Source organism: Corvus hawaiiensis, chromosome 4 (genome assembly GCF_020740725.1).
Source record: "Corvus hawaiiensis isolate bCorHaw1 chromosome 4, bCorHaw1.pri.cur, whole genome shotgun sequence".
NCBI classification, from domain to species: domain Eukaryota; kingdom Metazoa; phylum Chordata; class Aves; order Passeriformes; family Corvidae; genus Corvus; species Corvus hawaiiensis.
Window position 1 is genome coordinate 23,962,710 of NC_063216.1, and position 12,986 is coordinate 23,975,695.

General features: G+C 39.8%; 1 protein-coding gene across 15 annotated transcripts in view; it reads left to right on the top strand.

Moving 5' to 3' along the window:
* MYBPC1 (myosin binding protein C1) overlaps nucleotides 1-12,986 on the top strand; it is a 71,035-nt gene that overhangs the window by 37,178 nt on the left and 20,871 nt on the right. For all 15 annotated transcript variants that reach the window (XM_048302377.1, XM_048302378.1, XM_048302383.1 and 12 more), the window contains 11 exons: nucleotides 1,979-2,145; nucleotides 3,261-3,393; nucleotides 4,994-5,118; nucleotides 6,187-6,292; nucleotides 6,593-6,759; nucleotides 7,369-7,531; nucleotides 8,281-8,387; nucleotides 9,627-9,760; nucleotides 10,883-11,039; nucleotides 12,004-12,108; nucleotides 12,733-12,921. In XM_048302377.1, the coding sequence (XP_048158334.1) occupies nucleotides 1,979-2,145; nucleotides 3,261-3,393; nucleotides 4,994-5,118; nucleotides 6,187-6,292; nucleotides 6,593-6,759; nucleotides 7,369-7,531; nucleotides 8,281-8,387; nucleotides 9,627-9,760; nucleotides 10,883-11,039; nucleotides 12,004-12,108; nucleotides 12,733-12,921 (1,553 nt within the window). The remainder of the gene's footprint in view (nucleotides 1-1,978; nucleotides 2,146-3,260; nucleotides 3,394-4,993; nucleotides 5,119-6,186; nucleotides 6,293-6,592; nucleotides 6,760-7,368; nucleotides 7,532-8,280; nucleotides 8,388-9,626; nucleotides 9,761-10,882; nucleotides 11,040-12,003; nucleotides 12,109-12,732; nucleotides 12,922-12,986) is intronic.

Below are 12,986 nucleotides of genomic sequence, written 5' to 3' on the forward strand. Positions count from 1 at the left end.
ATTTTCCAATTTTCTGCTGGTTGGCAGGCAGACATATAAAGTCTTGTCTCAGTAAGCCACTCCATGACTGCATATGCTTTGTCAATGCAATGGATCAGTAGCAGCACGAAGTTCCAAGAGGCATAAGAGCTAAAAACCACTCAAATATTTAAGTCTTTGTTTATTAAAAAAAAAAAAAGTACATCTTGCAACAAAACAGACGTTTTTAGGGAAGAGAACTGAAAATGATTTTGTGGTGAGGTCAGTCTTCGTAGGAAATACCATGCTCTGTTTGACCCCTGGCCTCAGCTCAAGCAACTGAGGTCTGAGAATGAAGTTGGCTTGCTCTAAGCATCAAAATTCGTTCTCCAGGTATGCAAGAGAAAAATGAGCCTGAAATTAATTCTTTCAATCTGGTTGAAAATCAGGATCCTCATTCTCAACCCCTGCCTGATTTAAAGGGGAGCTTTATTTTGATTGCCATAGAGTGCTCATCTCCTTGACATTGGGCAGACGCTGCCCTGTGAGCAGCCAGTCCTGAGGGAGGACAGTGCTGCCCCAGGGGGAATCTCACCTTTTACCAGTGCTTGCAAGCTGATCTCAGCCTGCCCCCATGCAGAAGGAATCTCAATGAAATGGCAGCATTCGCTGTACAATCACCCTCGGGAAAGCGTGAGCACGGAGAAGAGGAACAAAATATAAAATTACGTACCTGAGATTGTCTAACTTACATTGCTGTCTCAGAATTATTGTATTTGAAAGACTACTCAGGGAGATCCTCTCTTGCTTTTTAAAATAACAGACATATTATGAAAATTAATAAACCTCATGGACTTAACAGCACAGCGGTTTCCATGGCTTTTTATCCAACCATGCAGAGATTCTCAGGGATCTTTAGTGCTATTTCTGTATATGTCAAAGAAAATCCTCTGTTGGACTCCATAAAGCTCAGCTCTAACAGTGTCTAGATGCAAAGCCTGGTATTTTTTATTTCTCAAAAGTTTATTTTCTCACTCTGTTCTCAAAAAGCACTGATTTTGTTAGACAAGCTATAATCAAATTGGAATGTTCCTGGTCTGATCCTAATGATATTACAGGAGGAAAAATCTAGATTTGTTCTTCAGTTCCAGTATTGTCCTAGAAGTTCACTTTTTTTGTGCTGAATTGCCAGTCTGAAAAATTATCATTTTGTTTAGGATGCTTCCATTTTTCTATCATTTAATGGCTGCCACTGTGAAAATAATTATACTTCTCTTCATTGGTTGTCTTATCCTGGAATTGCAGATAGTAAATACGATATTGAAACTTCTGTGTGAAGGTGATTCCTCACACAGGCCTCTGAAAACATTTCCTGCTCTTAAGACTGAGACACACATGGAAGCAAACAGATCCATCCTTCAAGTCCAAGCTGGTGTGGAAATCTTCAGTTCCTATTGATATGACAACTTTAAGTAATGCTGAGAAGCACCGGTGTAACTATAAACAGACACAGATTCCCCTGTATTTCAATGTCCTGTCTTCAGTCACCCCCAGTAGCACCTACAGGGACTCGGGGTTTGAAAACACTTTTATTTAATTTTGAAATGTACAGATTAGACTTAGTGGTGCCATCATAAATGGTAATTGATTCCACTCAAGTTACAGCAGATAAAATTTATTTAAGTGGGATTAGCCTGTATGCTCTTACATTTTCAAACTGCCTTTTTTTTTTTTTTTGAAGCAATTAAGCAAAATAAAAATTCTCATAACTGATTGTATCAGAAAAGGCCAAATTAAAACTTACATCCAAATTCTGCCCTGAAGATGTGTAAAGTAAGGTGTGAATGTCATTCTGAGCTATTCCAACCATACTGGGTGAAATAAAACAAAGTATGATGGCAGCCTTCAAATTTTGGTCAAAACAATTCTAGCCTTACCATAGATTCAGCTTCACCTGTTTTTTATGGTGTGATAAAACCTCGCTAACTCTTGTCCCATAATTGTATTTTGCTAACATAAGGGAGATTAAACCACAAGAGGAAGAGCCTGAGGTGGATGTGTGGGAACTCCTGAAGAACGCAAATCCCAGCGAGTACGAGAAGATTGCTTTCCAGTACGGCATCACTGACCTGAGAGGGATGTTAAAGCGGCTGAAGCGGATGCGCAGGGAAGTGAAGAAGAGTGCAGGTATGGATGTGGCAGAATATTCCTGTGCTCATCCATCACAAGCAACCATTCACCTTAAAAACCCAAATAGACTTCACTTGCACGCGAGGGAACTTTCACACTCCAACTCAAGCCTCATTCCTACAAGGAATTAATCAGAAGGCAGCTTTGATCCACGGTGCAAGTGTAAACACCTTATCCAACTTAGTGCTTACCTAAAGCATCCCTCCCTCTCAGACAAACACTGGTTCCATCTGGAACAATGTCCCCCAGGTGCGTGGAAAGGTGCTACCTGATCAAACAATGCTTGTGTTATCAATATCTTCTGCTCTAAATAGAGGTCACTCCAAACACCTGAAGTGTTTGCTCTTCATCATTTCGTTTTGCACTTAATCTCCATTGCTCAGAAATCCCAGCTGTACTACAGACCCTCCATCCTGCACTGGGTGAGGACATTCAGGCTTGTCTTTCCCCATCTACCCTACTGAAAGTATGAGAGGTGTAATTACATACAGAAATATAAATATGTGTTTCTTTGTAGAAATATATAGATGTGTGTGTGTGTGTATAAGATAAATGTATATGCCACAGAATATGTTTGCACACACATATAAATACAATACACTGTCCATTATACTATTGTAGCATCTGCTTGTTCCTGGACAGCATTTCAGAACTGGATGCAATAGATACATTTGCTGTGTCACTGGTTTCCTGGAGGCATCCCTTTTATGTAGGTGAAGTCCTCCACAAGTTCAGCTGTAATCCAGCTGCCTGATATACCCTCTCTCCTTGCCCATTACCTCATAACATATATTATGTTACTAGACATTAATTTTTATTTGTGTATTTCATTCGATGCACCTACTCAGTCCTATTTGGAATACAGTCACACTGCAAAGTCTTGAAGACATACCAGCTTGAACTTGCCCGGGATAAGCAGATCTGCACAGCTTTGCGCTTATTCTAATGTTTCTAGATGATTCCATGCAAACTAGTGTGAGAATATCTTGTGATGCATAACTTTGTGTGCATTGTATTCTGACAGCTTTGATGAGATTTATGCAATGTCATTTCAGCATTCATATTCTTGTTTCCTGATCCCATGTTAAAGTAACACTTGACTTCCACAACAGCTTTTGCCAAAGGCCTCGATCCTGCATACCAGGTGGACAAAGGAGGTAAAGTAAGATTCATGGTGGAGCTAGCAGATCCAACAGTGGAACTCAAGTGGTATAAAAATGGCCAAGAGATACGACCAAGTGCAAAGTAAGTGATCTTAGCATATGTATGCAATAAAATGGGTACACATGCATTCCCTTGACAAGTGTGTTGCACAGATCTCTCTCTTTGCTCAGGTTGCACCAATTTCTGAATTTCATTAGATGTGGAGAGCATGTAAATGATGCTACATTGCTCAGGACCCAGAAAAGTCTACTGTAGGCTAAATGTAATCTTTGTCTCAAGGTAAAAGTATTAGAGATCCTCAAAAAAATGTGGCATGATCTCCTACTCAGTAGTTTTTAAAATACCAGGAAGCACTGCGAGTAAATCGATCACTTGTCCTTGGTCCTGTGTCTGGAGGTGGACACAATCTTTCTACAGTAATTATGTGCTAAGAGCAGAGATGTTGACATCACACACTTACCCACCTGGCTCATAAACCATCCAAGAAAAGGGGTGTGGGGTTTGTCTCATCTTCCTCTACTCATTAACTTTGACACACTGAAGTCAACAACCTGCACCATCAGTCACAGGCGACAGATCCAGTGTACACAAGCTTCTTCATCTGTACCACCTGCATATTGGTTTCTTCTCTGGCTCTTCCAGAAAGTGGTCTTTCAGGTGCAGACATTTGATTACTTGTAGAGCAATGCCTGGAAGTTGAGCCCAGTCCTTTTGTGGGCACACCCAGCTCTTTCAACCCGGTGCAGAAAACCCCATTCCACAGTCAGACACAGCTGGGAAGGACGTACATAAAAATGTAATGCTCCTCAAATGTTTCTGAGCAGTACAAAATCCTAGCCTTTTTTCCTCTTACCCAGTGAAAAAAAAATAGTAATTAACAAAAGCCCTCTTACAGAAACGAGGCGGATTTCCTTCATTCTGTTGCTGTAGAAATCAATGAAGGATTTTGTTTAATATTCATGATTGACAAAAAAAAGGAAAATAGAGTACCTTTTCTTGAGCCCCAATATCTATAGGCATGAGCAGCTCAGAGCTGTTTTGCAAGCAGCTCTATGGATTCCTCTCCAGCAGGAGGGGCTGGATTAGGTGTTCCAGTGCATTTCTACCAGGCTGCTGAAGCAGCTGTCAGATGCTAATGAGCTTTGGTCATTACAAACCTGGAGCAGATCTAAACTGGTGACATAAAGGTGAAAGGCTCCATATCCCATTACCAAAACCCCATATCCCATTACTGATATCTTGTGCCATCTGGCCTACCAATAATATTAACTTCTTAACTTTGGCTATTATTATACTTCACAAAAATTTTGGAATGAGTGATGGTGTCCTCTTACTGCTTATTTTCAGCTTTCCTCATCTAGAGTTTCAGACTCCATTTTATTTGCCATCGTTCTGCTCCAGCTTCTTTTTTTTTTTTTCTTTTTTTATATTTCTTTTTTTCATATCACCCAGCCCTGGGATCTTGGAACAAGCCAGAAGCAGCTTATTGTCACTCTACACCACAGCTCTTTTTGCTAGAAGTCTGACAGCTCTGTTGAAACTTGGAAATTGCTTCCAAGGACAATTTTTCCAGTACTGTGTAAACCCCAGAATTTTTGCCTCTAAAAATCCCTAAAGCATTTTCTACATAAAACAAAAGGGGTCCAGAAGTTTTGCTAATGTGTCTTTGCTGTTCAAACAGATACATTTTTGAGCACAAAGGTAACCAGCGAATTTTATTCATCAATAACTGTACGATGACAGACGATGCTCGCTATTACGTAACAGCTGGTGATGAGAAATGCTCCACAGAACTTTTTGTGAGAGGTAACTATGTCAGCCTGATGCTGTTTCAGCTGTGCTACATTTATGTGGCTTCTTTGGCTGCAACAGAAATTAACAGGGAGGACCTGGTTCGGTATGTTTTTGAATTTGTATTTGTATTTGTATTGTTAGGATCACTCGGTATTTCTGTGATCCCTGGCTATTTTTTTCCCTCATCCTGTACTTAGCAGCTTAGTGAAAACCCTGAAATGAGGATATAGTTGATTCCATACTGTGCATTGGGATCTCCTGGGGCTGTGGTGCCCTTCATAATTTTAAGCCCTTTTGTAGGCTTTTGTGTCATAGCACTGGCTTCCCCTAACACCACACTTGGTACCTGAGGACTCTGATACTGTCCAAGTGCCCTCAGATCAGGCTTTCTAGAAGTCAGTTTTCATTCCATTTGCACTGATTTGAGGGAAGATTCTATCAGAAGTTATGAATGGGTGGCCATATCTTCACTCTGTTTGCTCCCATGGTGTTGATTGCCCCCACATGCACAAGAAACCAAACAGAAAAGCAAAACTTATAGTGAGAGAAAAAAATCTTCCAATATTTGAAAGGTACTTTTAGAATAGCAGAGCCCATTGCCCCTAGAAACAGCATAGAGTAACTGTTGTACAGTCTTTTGCTATTAAATAAACTTATGACATCAGGAATGGATTAAACAAATAAGGTCACCACAATATGCCATCAGGTCACCTTATAATATGGGTATATATCTCGTCATGGGCTGTAGGACCTGATGAAAACACAGTTTTCTAAGAGGGATTTGTGGGAAGCAAAAGGGGAATGTCAGCTTCTCATGTCAAGCTGCCTGGACAAAACTGTCAATAAAATGGGATGCAAAGCATGTATTAATATGAAGAAATGTTCTTTTTCTTTTATTGAGCAAATTTCCTACTAGCATACTAATGAGCAACCACTTTTCTGATTTAAGGCAGAGAAGGCTGCACTGATACTCATATTCGAATTTTAAAGTAATATTGCCTTCTGCAGCATGATTTAGAAAATCTCTTCCGCTTAGTTTTCGCTCTGAGATTGGAAATCTGTAACATTTTCTTCCCAAAGATCCTCCGATTTTGGTGACCAAAGGCCTGGAGGATACCAGCACCTATGTTGGTGAACGAGTGGAACTGAGCTGTGAAGTGTCTGAGGATGATGCAAACGTGAAATGGTAAGCCACACTTTGAACAGCTTCCTTGAGAATAAAACCCAGAAGCTTTTAATCACGGGCAAAAACATGGGCAGCTTTTCCTACACCAGTAAACCTGAAAATTGTTAAGAAAATCTCACCAAAACTCTATTCAAAAATGTAGCAACAGCAGAAATACCCTTATACGTTCATGGATGAGTTTGTTTCATCTTTCTAGTGCCTTAAAGTCTTGTAAAGTCTTCTCTGGGAGTTTCAGTCTATGGAAGTCTCATTTGCACAGGACTTCCTTTGGAAAAATAAAAATTCTTTGTTTCCCATTAGGTTTAGAAATGGTGTAGAACTTTCCAACGATCCTAAATCTCGGTATCGAATTAAGGTTGAGGGTAAAAAACACACTTTGATCATAGAGGAAGCTGCCAAAAATGACACTGCAACTTACTCAGTAATGACAACTGGAGGGCAATCAGAAGCCAAGCTTTCAGTTGACTGTGAGTATCATCCACCTTGCTCTCGAATGTCACAGAGTGCTAGCATACAGAAAGAAACAATTTTCTTGCCTTTCCCTGGGGGTTTAAAAGGAGTCTTAACTTCCATACCAGTTTTTTAGCTGCAAATCTCCAGAACAGTGGCTTCTCTTTAGACACTGTTTCCAGTAGCAGGCCATGAACTAGTTCTGCTTGATAACCTCCTGTCACTCCATTAAGATGGAAAACAGAGCAATCCATGCAAAGATACAATAGGTCAACAAAGGGAATTTTCAAGGGAAGTATCTGCTTTTCTTCAGTCCTTCCAGGTTTTCACAGGAAAGTTAAATCTAGGCACAAGCACATGACTGTGTAGCCCCCTCAGCTTTGCTTGTGCAGTATCTCTTTAAAATGCTTGTGTTTTCAAACAAAATGTATCTGATCCATCCTCTGAAGTTATCTTGCGTTCTGCATAAATGTACACTTTTATTTGTAATACTCATTCTGCTCTTGACTATTTTGTACAAATTGGCACCCTGAGCAATTCTTGCTCTTTCATTATCAAGTTGGAAATTATCCCCCATGGTTACTGGGCTCCATCACCTTTCTTTAATCTGCTTCTGTTTCCCTAAGTGAGACCACTGAAGATATCACTTGCACTAGAAGACCAGACTGTGAGGCTTGGACAGGAAATCCACTTGAAGTGTGAGATATCTGAGAACGTGGAAGGGAAATGGTACAAAAATGGGCAGCTGATTGAAGCTAGTGACCGTGTAAAGCTTTATCACAAAGGAAGGTAAGCCTGCTGTGTATGGACTTGGCTTTGGATGGAATGACGCTGTGGAGATGTGCCGATATTTGGCTTACTTCACTAAAAATTATCTGCTAATCAAGCCTAACCTCTGTCCCTCAAGATATATTTATTTTTGTCATTTTAAAAGCCATGTCTCCTTGCTCCCTTTAATCTTGTGTGTTTTGGCTGTGGAGGACAATAATCAAATCCTTGACTCACCTAACTGCTAGCTATTGATTTTTCTTGACATTGCTGTTGCTCTTAGTATGGGACATTAAGCAGAAAAATAAAATTATTGTTAGACACTTTTAAAAGTATACAGCTTTTAAATGCCTCTTTTTCTCATAGCTCCTGTTTGTATCAACTCACAAAGGTGGTCCAGCAAAAGTCAGAATATTCCCACAATGGGATCACCTACAGATTTTTTCTTGAACAACCGAATTGCCGTTGAATGGCAGCAGCATAGAATCCCTGTGTCAAAGAGATTACACTCCTGTTTTTTCCTTGTCCTGTGTTCAAACAAACAATTTTAGAATTGGTTAGGTTATTTGGTGGTTGTCTCAATGACATTTTGTACAAAGCACACAGTATTTAATTGTCTAAATATCACTAAGCAACAAGCAAAGGATTTTTAGTCAGTAATTTTACACACTTCCACAGATCTCCTAAAATTTTCACAGATTTTTCCTTATAGCTTCAAGCAGTCTTCAAAAATATAATTTACATAGACTTCTTTTTCAATTCTTTTACAGAATCCACAGATTTATTATACCAGTTTCTGCTGTTGATGATGAGGGTGAATACATGTTTGTGCCGGATGCCTACAACATTAATATTCCATGCAAAGTACATATTGTGGGTAAGTACACTGCACAGTGACCTGTGTATAACATCTTTCTGTGACCCTTGGAAATGAAAAGCAGTGTGAAATACCCCTGATTACAACCACTTTGTATCCTCTGAGCAGGCATGCACCAGAGAGAGCAGACCTGCAGCTTTGGCAAAGTGCAGTTAAGCTGGTGGGAGAGTCCTTTGCCTGCGCTCAGGACCTGCTCATAGTTTATGTGCTGGGGGGAGCTCCTGGGGGAGGTTTCTTGAGGCTGAGCTCCTAAACCATTATTAAGAGTTTGTGTAAAACACCTGCTGCTATCTACTTCTCAGCTATACACTGCTATCTTTGAAGAACTGGCTTGCTAAGATTGCTAAGTGTGATTTAGTTTGGTAAAAGAGTAGTAGAATAAATACATATTTACCTATTCACTAAAAACATTAAACGCTCTCTAGAGGGAAATTGTTCTGCCCAGCTTTGATTCATTCAGCAAGGCAGAAGGCTTGTTAATGATCCCAGTGATTCAAACAAAAATAAAACAGGGCATTGACTCTTCCCACAGCAATACCTCACTGGCTTCTAACTGCAACCAGTAACTTGGAAGTCGAAAGGGGAGCAATATAAATGACCAAAGTTTTAGAAAACACTATCTTTAATTGAAGCTGAAAGAAGTGGGATATCTGTGTTAGAAAAAGTATTGGTGAGATTTAGGGAGAATGAAAAGGGAAGTGGTACTAGAGGGGAATGACCATTATTATACTTCTAATACGTTAAAAAAAGTTGCAAGAGGATATTAATCAGTTGTTCTCCCTGCACACAGATCATAATAAAAGTGATAATTTCTTTTTCAGAAAAGGATTTAGGTTAATAAATTTGGAAACTGTAAGAACAGTGAAGGCTGAAGCTTGGTAAATGGTGCCGTAAGAAAGCCTGCAAAAGAAATTTTCAAGAGCCACTTAGAGGAAATCTCTCTCAGAAGTTACCTGAATATACATAATTCTGCCTCAGGAAAACAGTTGTGGGTTTTTTTAACGTGGTCTTATTATTCCAAAATGTCTATGGTGCCATGATTTCTTTTTTATCAGACAACTATTTTCTTAAATAGATTTTTCTTCACAAGTTTTCATCAAAACAAAATTCGTTTGCTTAAAAATACCAAGAAAATAAAACAAAGAGCATGTTTCTGTGTGTTGCAGACCTGTGCCAGGTCACTGAACTCTCAGAGCAGCAGCTACATGGTAAACTTGGACAATCTCTCTCCTTTTTCAGATCCTCCTAAACTTCACCTGGATGGTCTTGGGGAAAATAACACTGTGACAGTAGTGGCAGGAAACAAACTACGACTTGAGATCCCCATCAGTGGTGAACCACCCCCAAAAGTCTTTTGGAGTAGAGGGGACAAGGTACATTGTCATTGTACATGTTTCTTTAGCTTAACAAGGAGCCTTTTTCTTCAAAAAAGAATGTTTAGCCTTTTGAAGATATTGATTTTAATGGCATAAAATAAGTGGGAGATGTCCTCTATCTAAAAATGCTTCTTGCTCAAACAAGAAGGGCAAAACAGACAAATATTATTTAGTATCTTTTGGATCTTTTTAAGAAAAAGCTGAAATTAATAACGAAAAAGATATGGGTTTGCAATTAAAAAATGGTAGAGGAGAAGGATATATGGGATGCAGAAGAAAACCTGTGAAAATTCACCAAATGGCTCCTACTTCTAGACATTCAATGCCCAGAATGGCTGCCAGGTTTGGGCAGGAAGCCATGATACGGTTTGGTTTTGGAAAACAAATGATAAATTCTAATGGAGTTCAAGTCTCAAATGACACAATAGGTTGGGCAACTGGGCTCTTGCATCTGGTGTCAATACAAAACTTTTGCTTAGAGCAATCCCTGGCTGTGTAAATACCAAAAAAGCCACTTTCCACATTTAAATTTTCACTGTGCAATGTGGAAGCTGGGACATGTTACTACTACTGCATTCATCAGACCTGTCTGGTCAAATCTGTGACCACTATTTTTCAAATATTAATTGTAGTGTCACCACTGTGGTCCTATCCAAGCAGGGAATTGTTCTAGGAGAGCTCCCACTCCAAAATATGTGACAGCACTTGAAATCAGTGAGGAAAAACTACTGACCATTACAATCACTCTGACCTTTAAAGTGAATGACTCAGATTTTGATCTGACTTTTGGAAGAATACCCTATTCTTTTTGCATCAAATTGATGATACGTGGTGTTGACAAAAGTGTGTCCCTGCTCACAGGAGAAGCCTAGCACCTCATCCTGTCTGATGCAATGGCTCAACTGAGTACTAAACAGTTACTGTATTTTACTTATTTTAGTTATTCTGTCATTTTTGTCATTAGGTGACTAAAGTTCTGAGTTTTAGTGTGGGTTTTCTTACCTTGCTTTAATGTTTTTGTTGAAGTGACCTGTACTATTTTGAATTTCGATCTTTTGAGTATTTTGATTCTCAAATCTAGAAAATACGACTTTTCCCTCTGCTTACTGTGGTTCCTAGATGGTCACAGACAGTGGAAGAATACGGGCAGAAACATACCCAGACAGCAGCTGCCTGGTCATTGATGCAGCTGAGAGGGACGATTCGGGTCCTTTCAGAATAACTTTAAAGAATGAGGCTGGAGAGGACACAGCTCTAATCAACATTAAAGTGGTTGGTAAGTCATGTGAAACAGTGCCTATGAGCCACATCTTTTATCACGGCGGTAGATTCTCAGGAAAGTTCCATTTCCTGATTTGTTCCTATTGTGAGGCATGGAATTGAGATGCAAGGCTACTAAGGCTCGGTGTTACTCAAGGAGTAGGAGCTTGGCATGGGATTTAAGTAGGAGTTAATCATCACTGCTGCCAGGGGCCAAACTTCTCTGGTTGCCTCAGGCTGCCCCTCTCACTCCTGGTGATGCCTTGAGAGGCCACCTGAAAACAGAGACTAGACAAGAATAAGGGAATAAAGGTAGGTATTTGTTTGAAAGGCCCTCAAAGGTACCCCCTGGGGAGCCAGAGGCTATTGCTAAGATGGACACCAAGATGGACGACAGGTCACAAGTTCTTCACATTTGTATATGCTTGGTTCATTTGCATATCAGGGTTAATTCTCCAATTAAAGCTTCAGTTAATGATGTAATTTCCCCAAGCTTGCCCCCCCTTTAGAAGCTTTTGGTTTATACTTTTTGGGCCTGGGATGGTCTGGGTGTTCTTGGAGAGCAGGCCCGGAGAGGCTTTGTTATGTCTACCTAGCACGAGAGAGCAGAAATTAACAGGCTACAAGGAACTTCAGAGTTACACACTAGGCAGTACAGGATTTGAAAAATATGAAAGTTAAAACCTAAGGCATCACTGGTTCCCCCCTTTCCCTGTGGCTGTGGGCTCTGCCTTAGCACATGCCCTTGAGTGCCTCTCAAGTGGCTTGACCATGCTGAAGACCTTGGCATCCATCCACCTCTAACCACCAGCCAGGATCCACTAACTTTCTTTCTCTCTCTCTCTCTCCTCATTAGGAATTCCTGTTTCACCTCAAAAATGATTCAGATTTGTTTCTTATTTGACATTTTTAATTTCAACCTATGCAAAAAGAAGAAAGATTTTTTTTTTTTTAAATAATATTTATTTTGTTTACAACAGATGTCCCTGATCCTCCTCAGGCACCAAATGTGACTGAGGTAGGTGAAGACTGGTGTATTATGACCTGGGAACCTCCAGCAAATGACGGTGGATCACCCATTTTAGGTACTTTTTTTTTTGGTGGTGACTCTCTAATATAGACAAAAGAAGCAAACCCTAAAGAGTGGATGCAACAGGATCAGAGTTTAGCTCAGGCTCTGGAGATTTGCACAGGGAGCATCCAGTTGCTAGAATGTTCTACCTACTCTTTGACTTTATCAGATACCTGTTTTTCTAATGCTTTGAGATTTGTCATTTTGTATGTTGTCACAGTATCAATCCCCCTACTCGAAAGACAACCTCTTATAAAACCAAACTTTGAACTGTTATTAGCCTCTTTGAATGTTAGAAGGAATTTCAGAAACAATTTACCAAGTAAATTGGAATATCTTTTAATACACAGAACCAAGCAGAAGGTCAGAGGGGCCCAGAGGTCAGTAGAACCAGGCCCTTTTCACCCTGAACTAAACACAGAAGACTTCTAAGTCCAAAAAAAGCTCGTATATGGCCATGAAAGCAAAATAGGTGACTATATAATAGCTTGCAATAGGGAAAATGATCCCTAAATCATTCTGAAGCTAGAAGGGGATATTGAGATAAAAAAAGGTCATTAGGCAGTCAAAAAATAGACCCTTTGTTACTGACCATTATGCCATCACTTATGATAAGAAAATCTTTTCTGGTCTAAAGGATATTTCATTGAGAGGAAAAAGAAACAAAGCTCCAGGTGGATGAGGCTGAATTTTGAACTGTGTAAAGAAACAACTTTTGAGCCAAAGAAAATGATTGAAGGTGTTGCTTATGAGGTCCGTGTGTTCGCTGTCAATGCCATAGGCATGTCCAAGCCAAGTATGCCTTCCAAGTCCTTTGTTCCTTTAGGTAAGTAGCCAAGAGCACAGAGATAGGTATGCATTTAGAAAATAACCATTAATATGTTATTATAG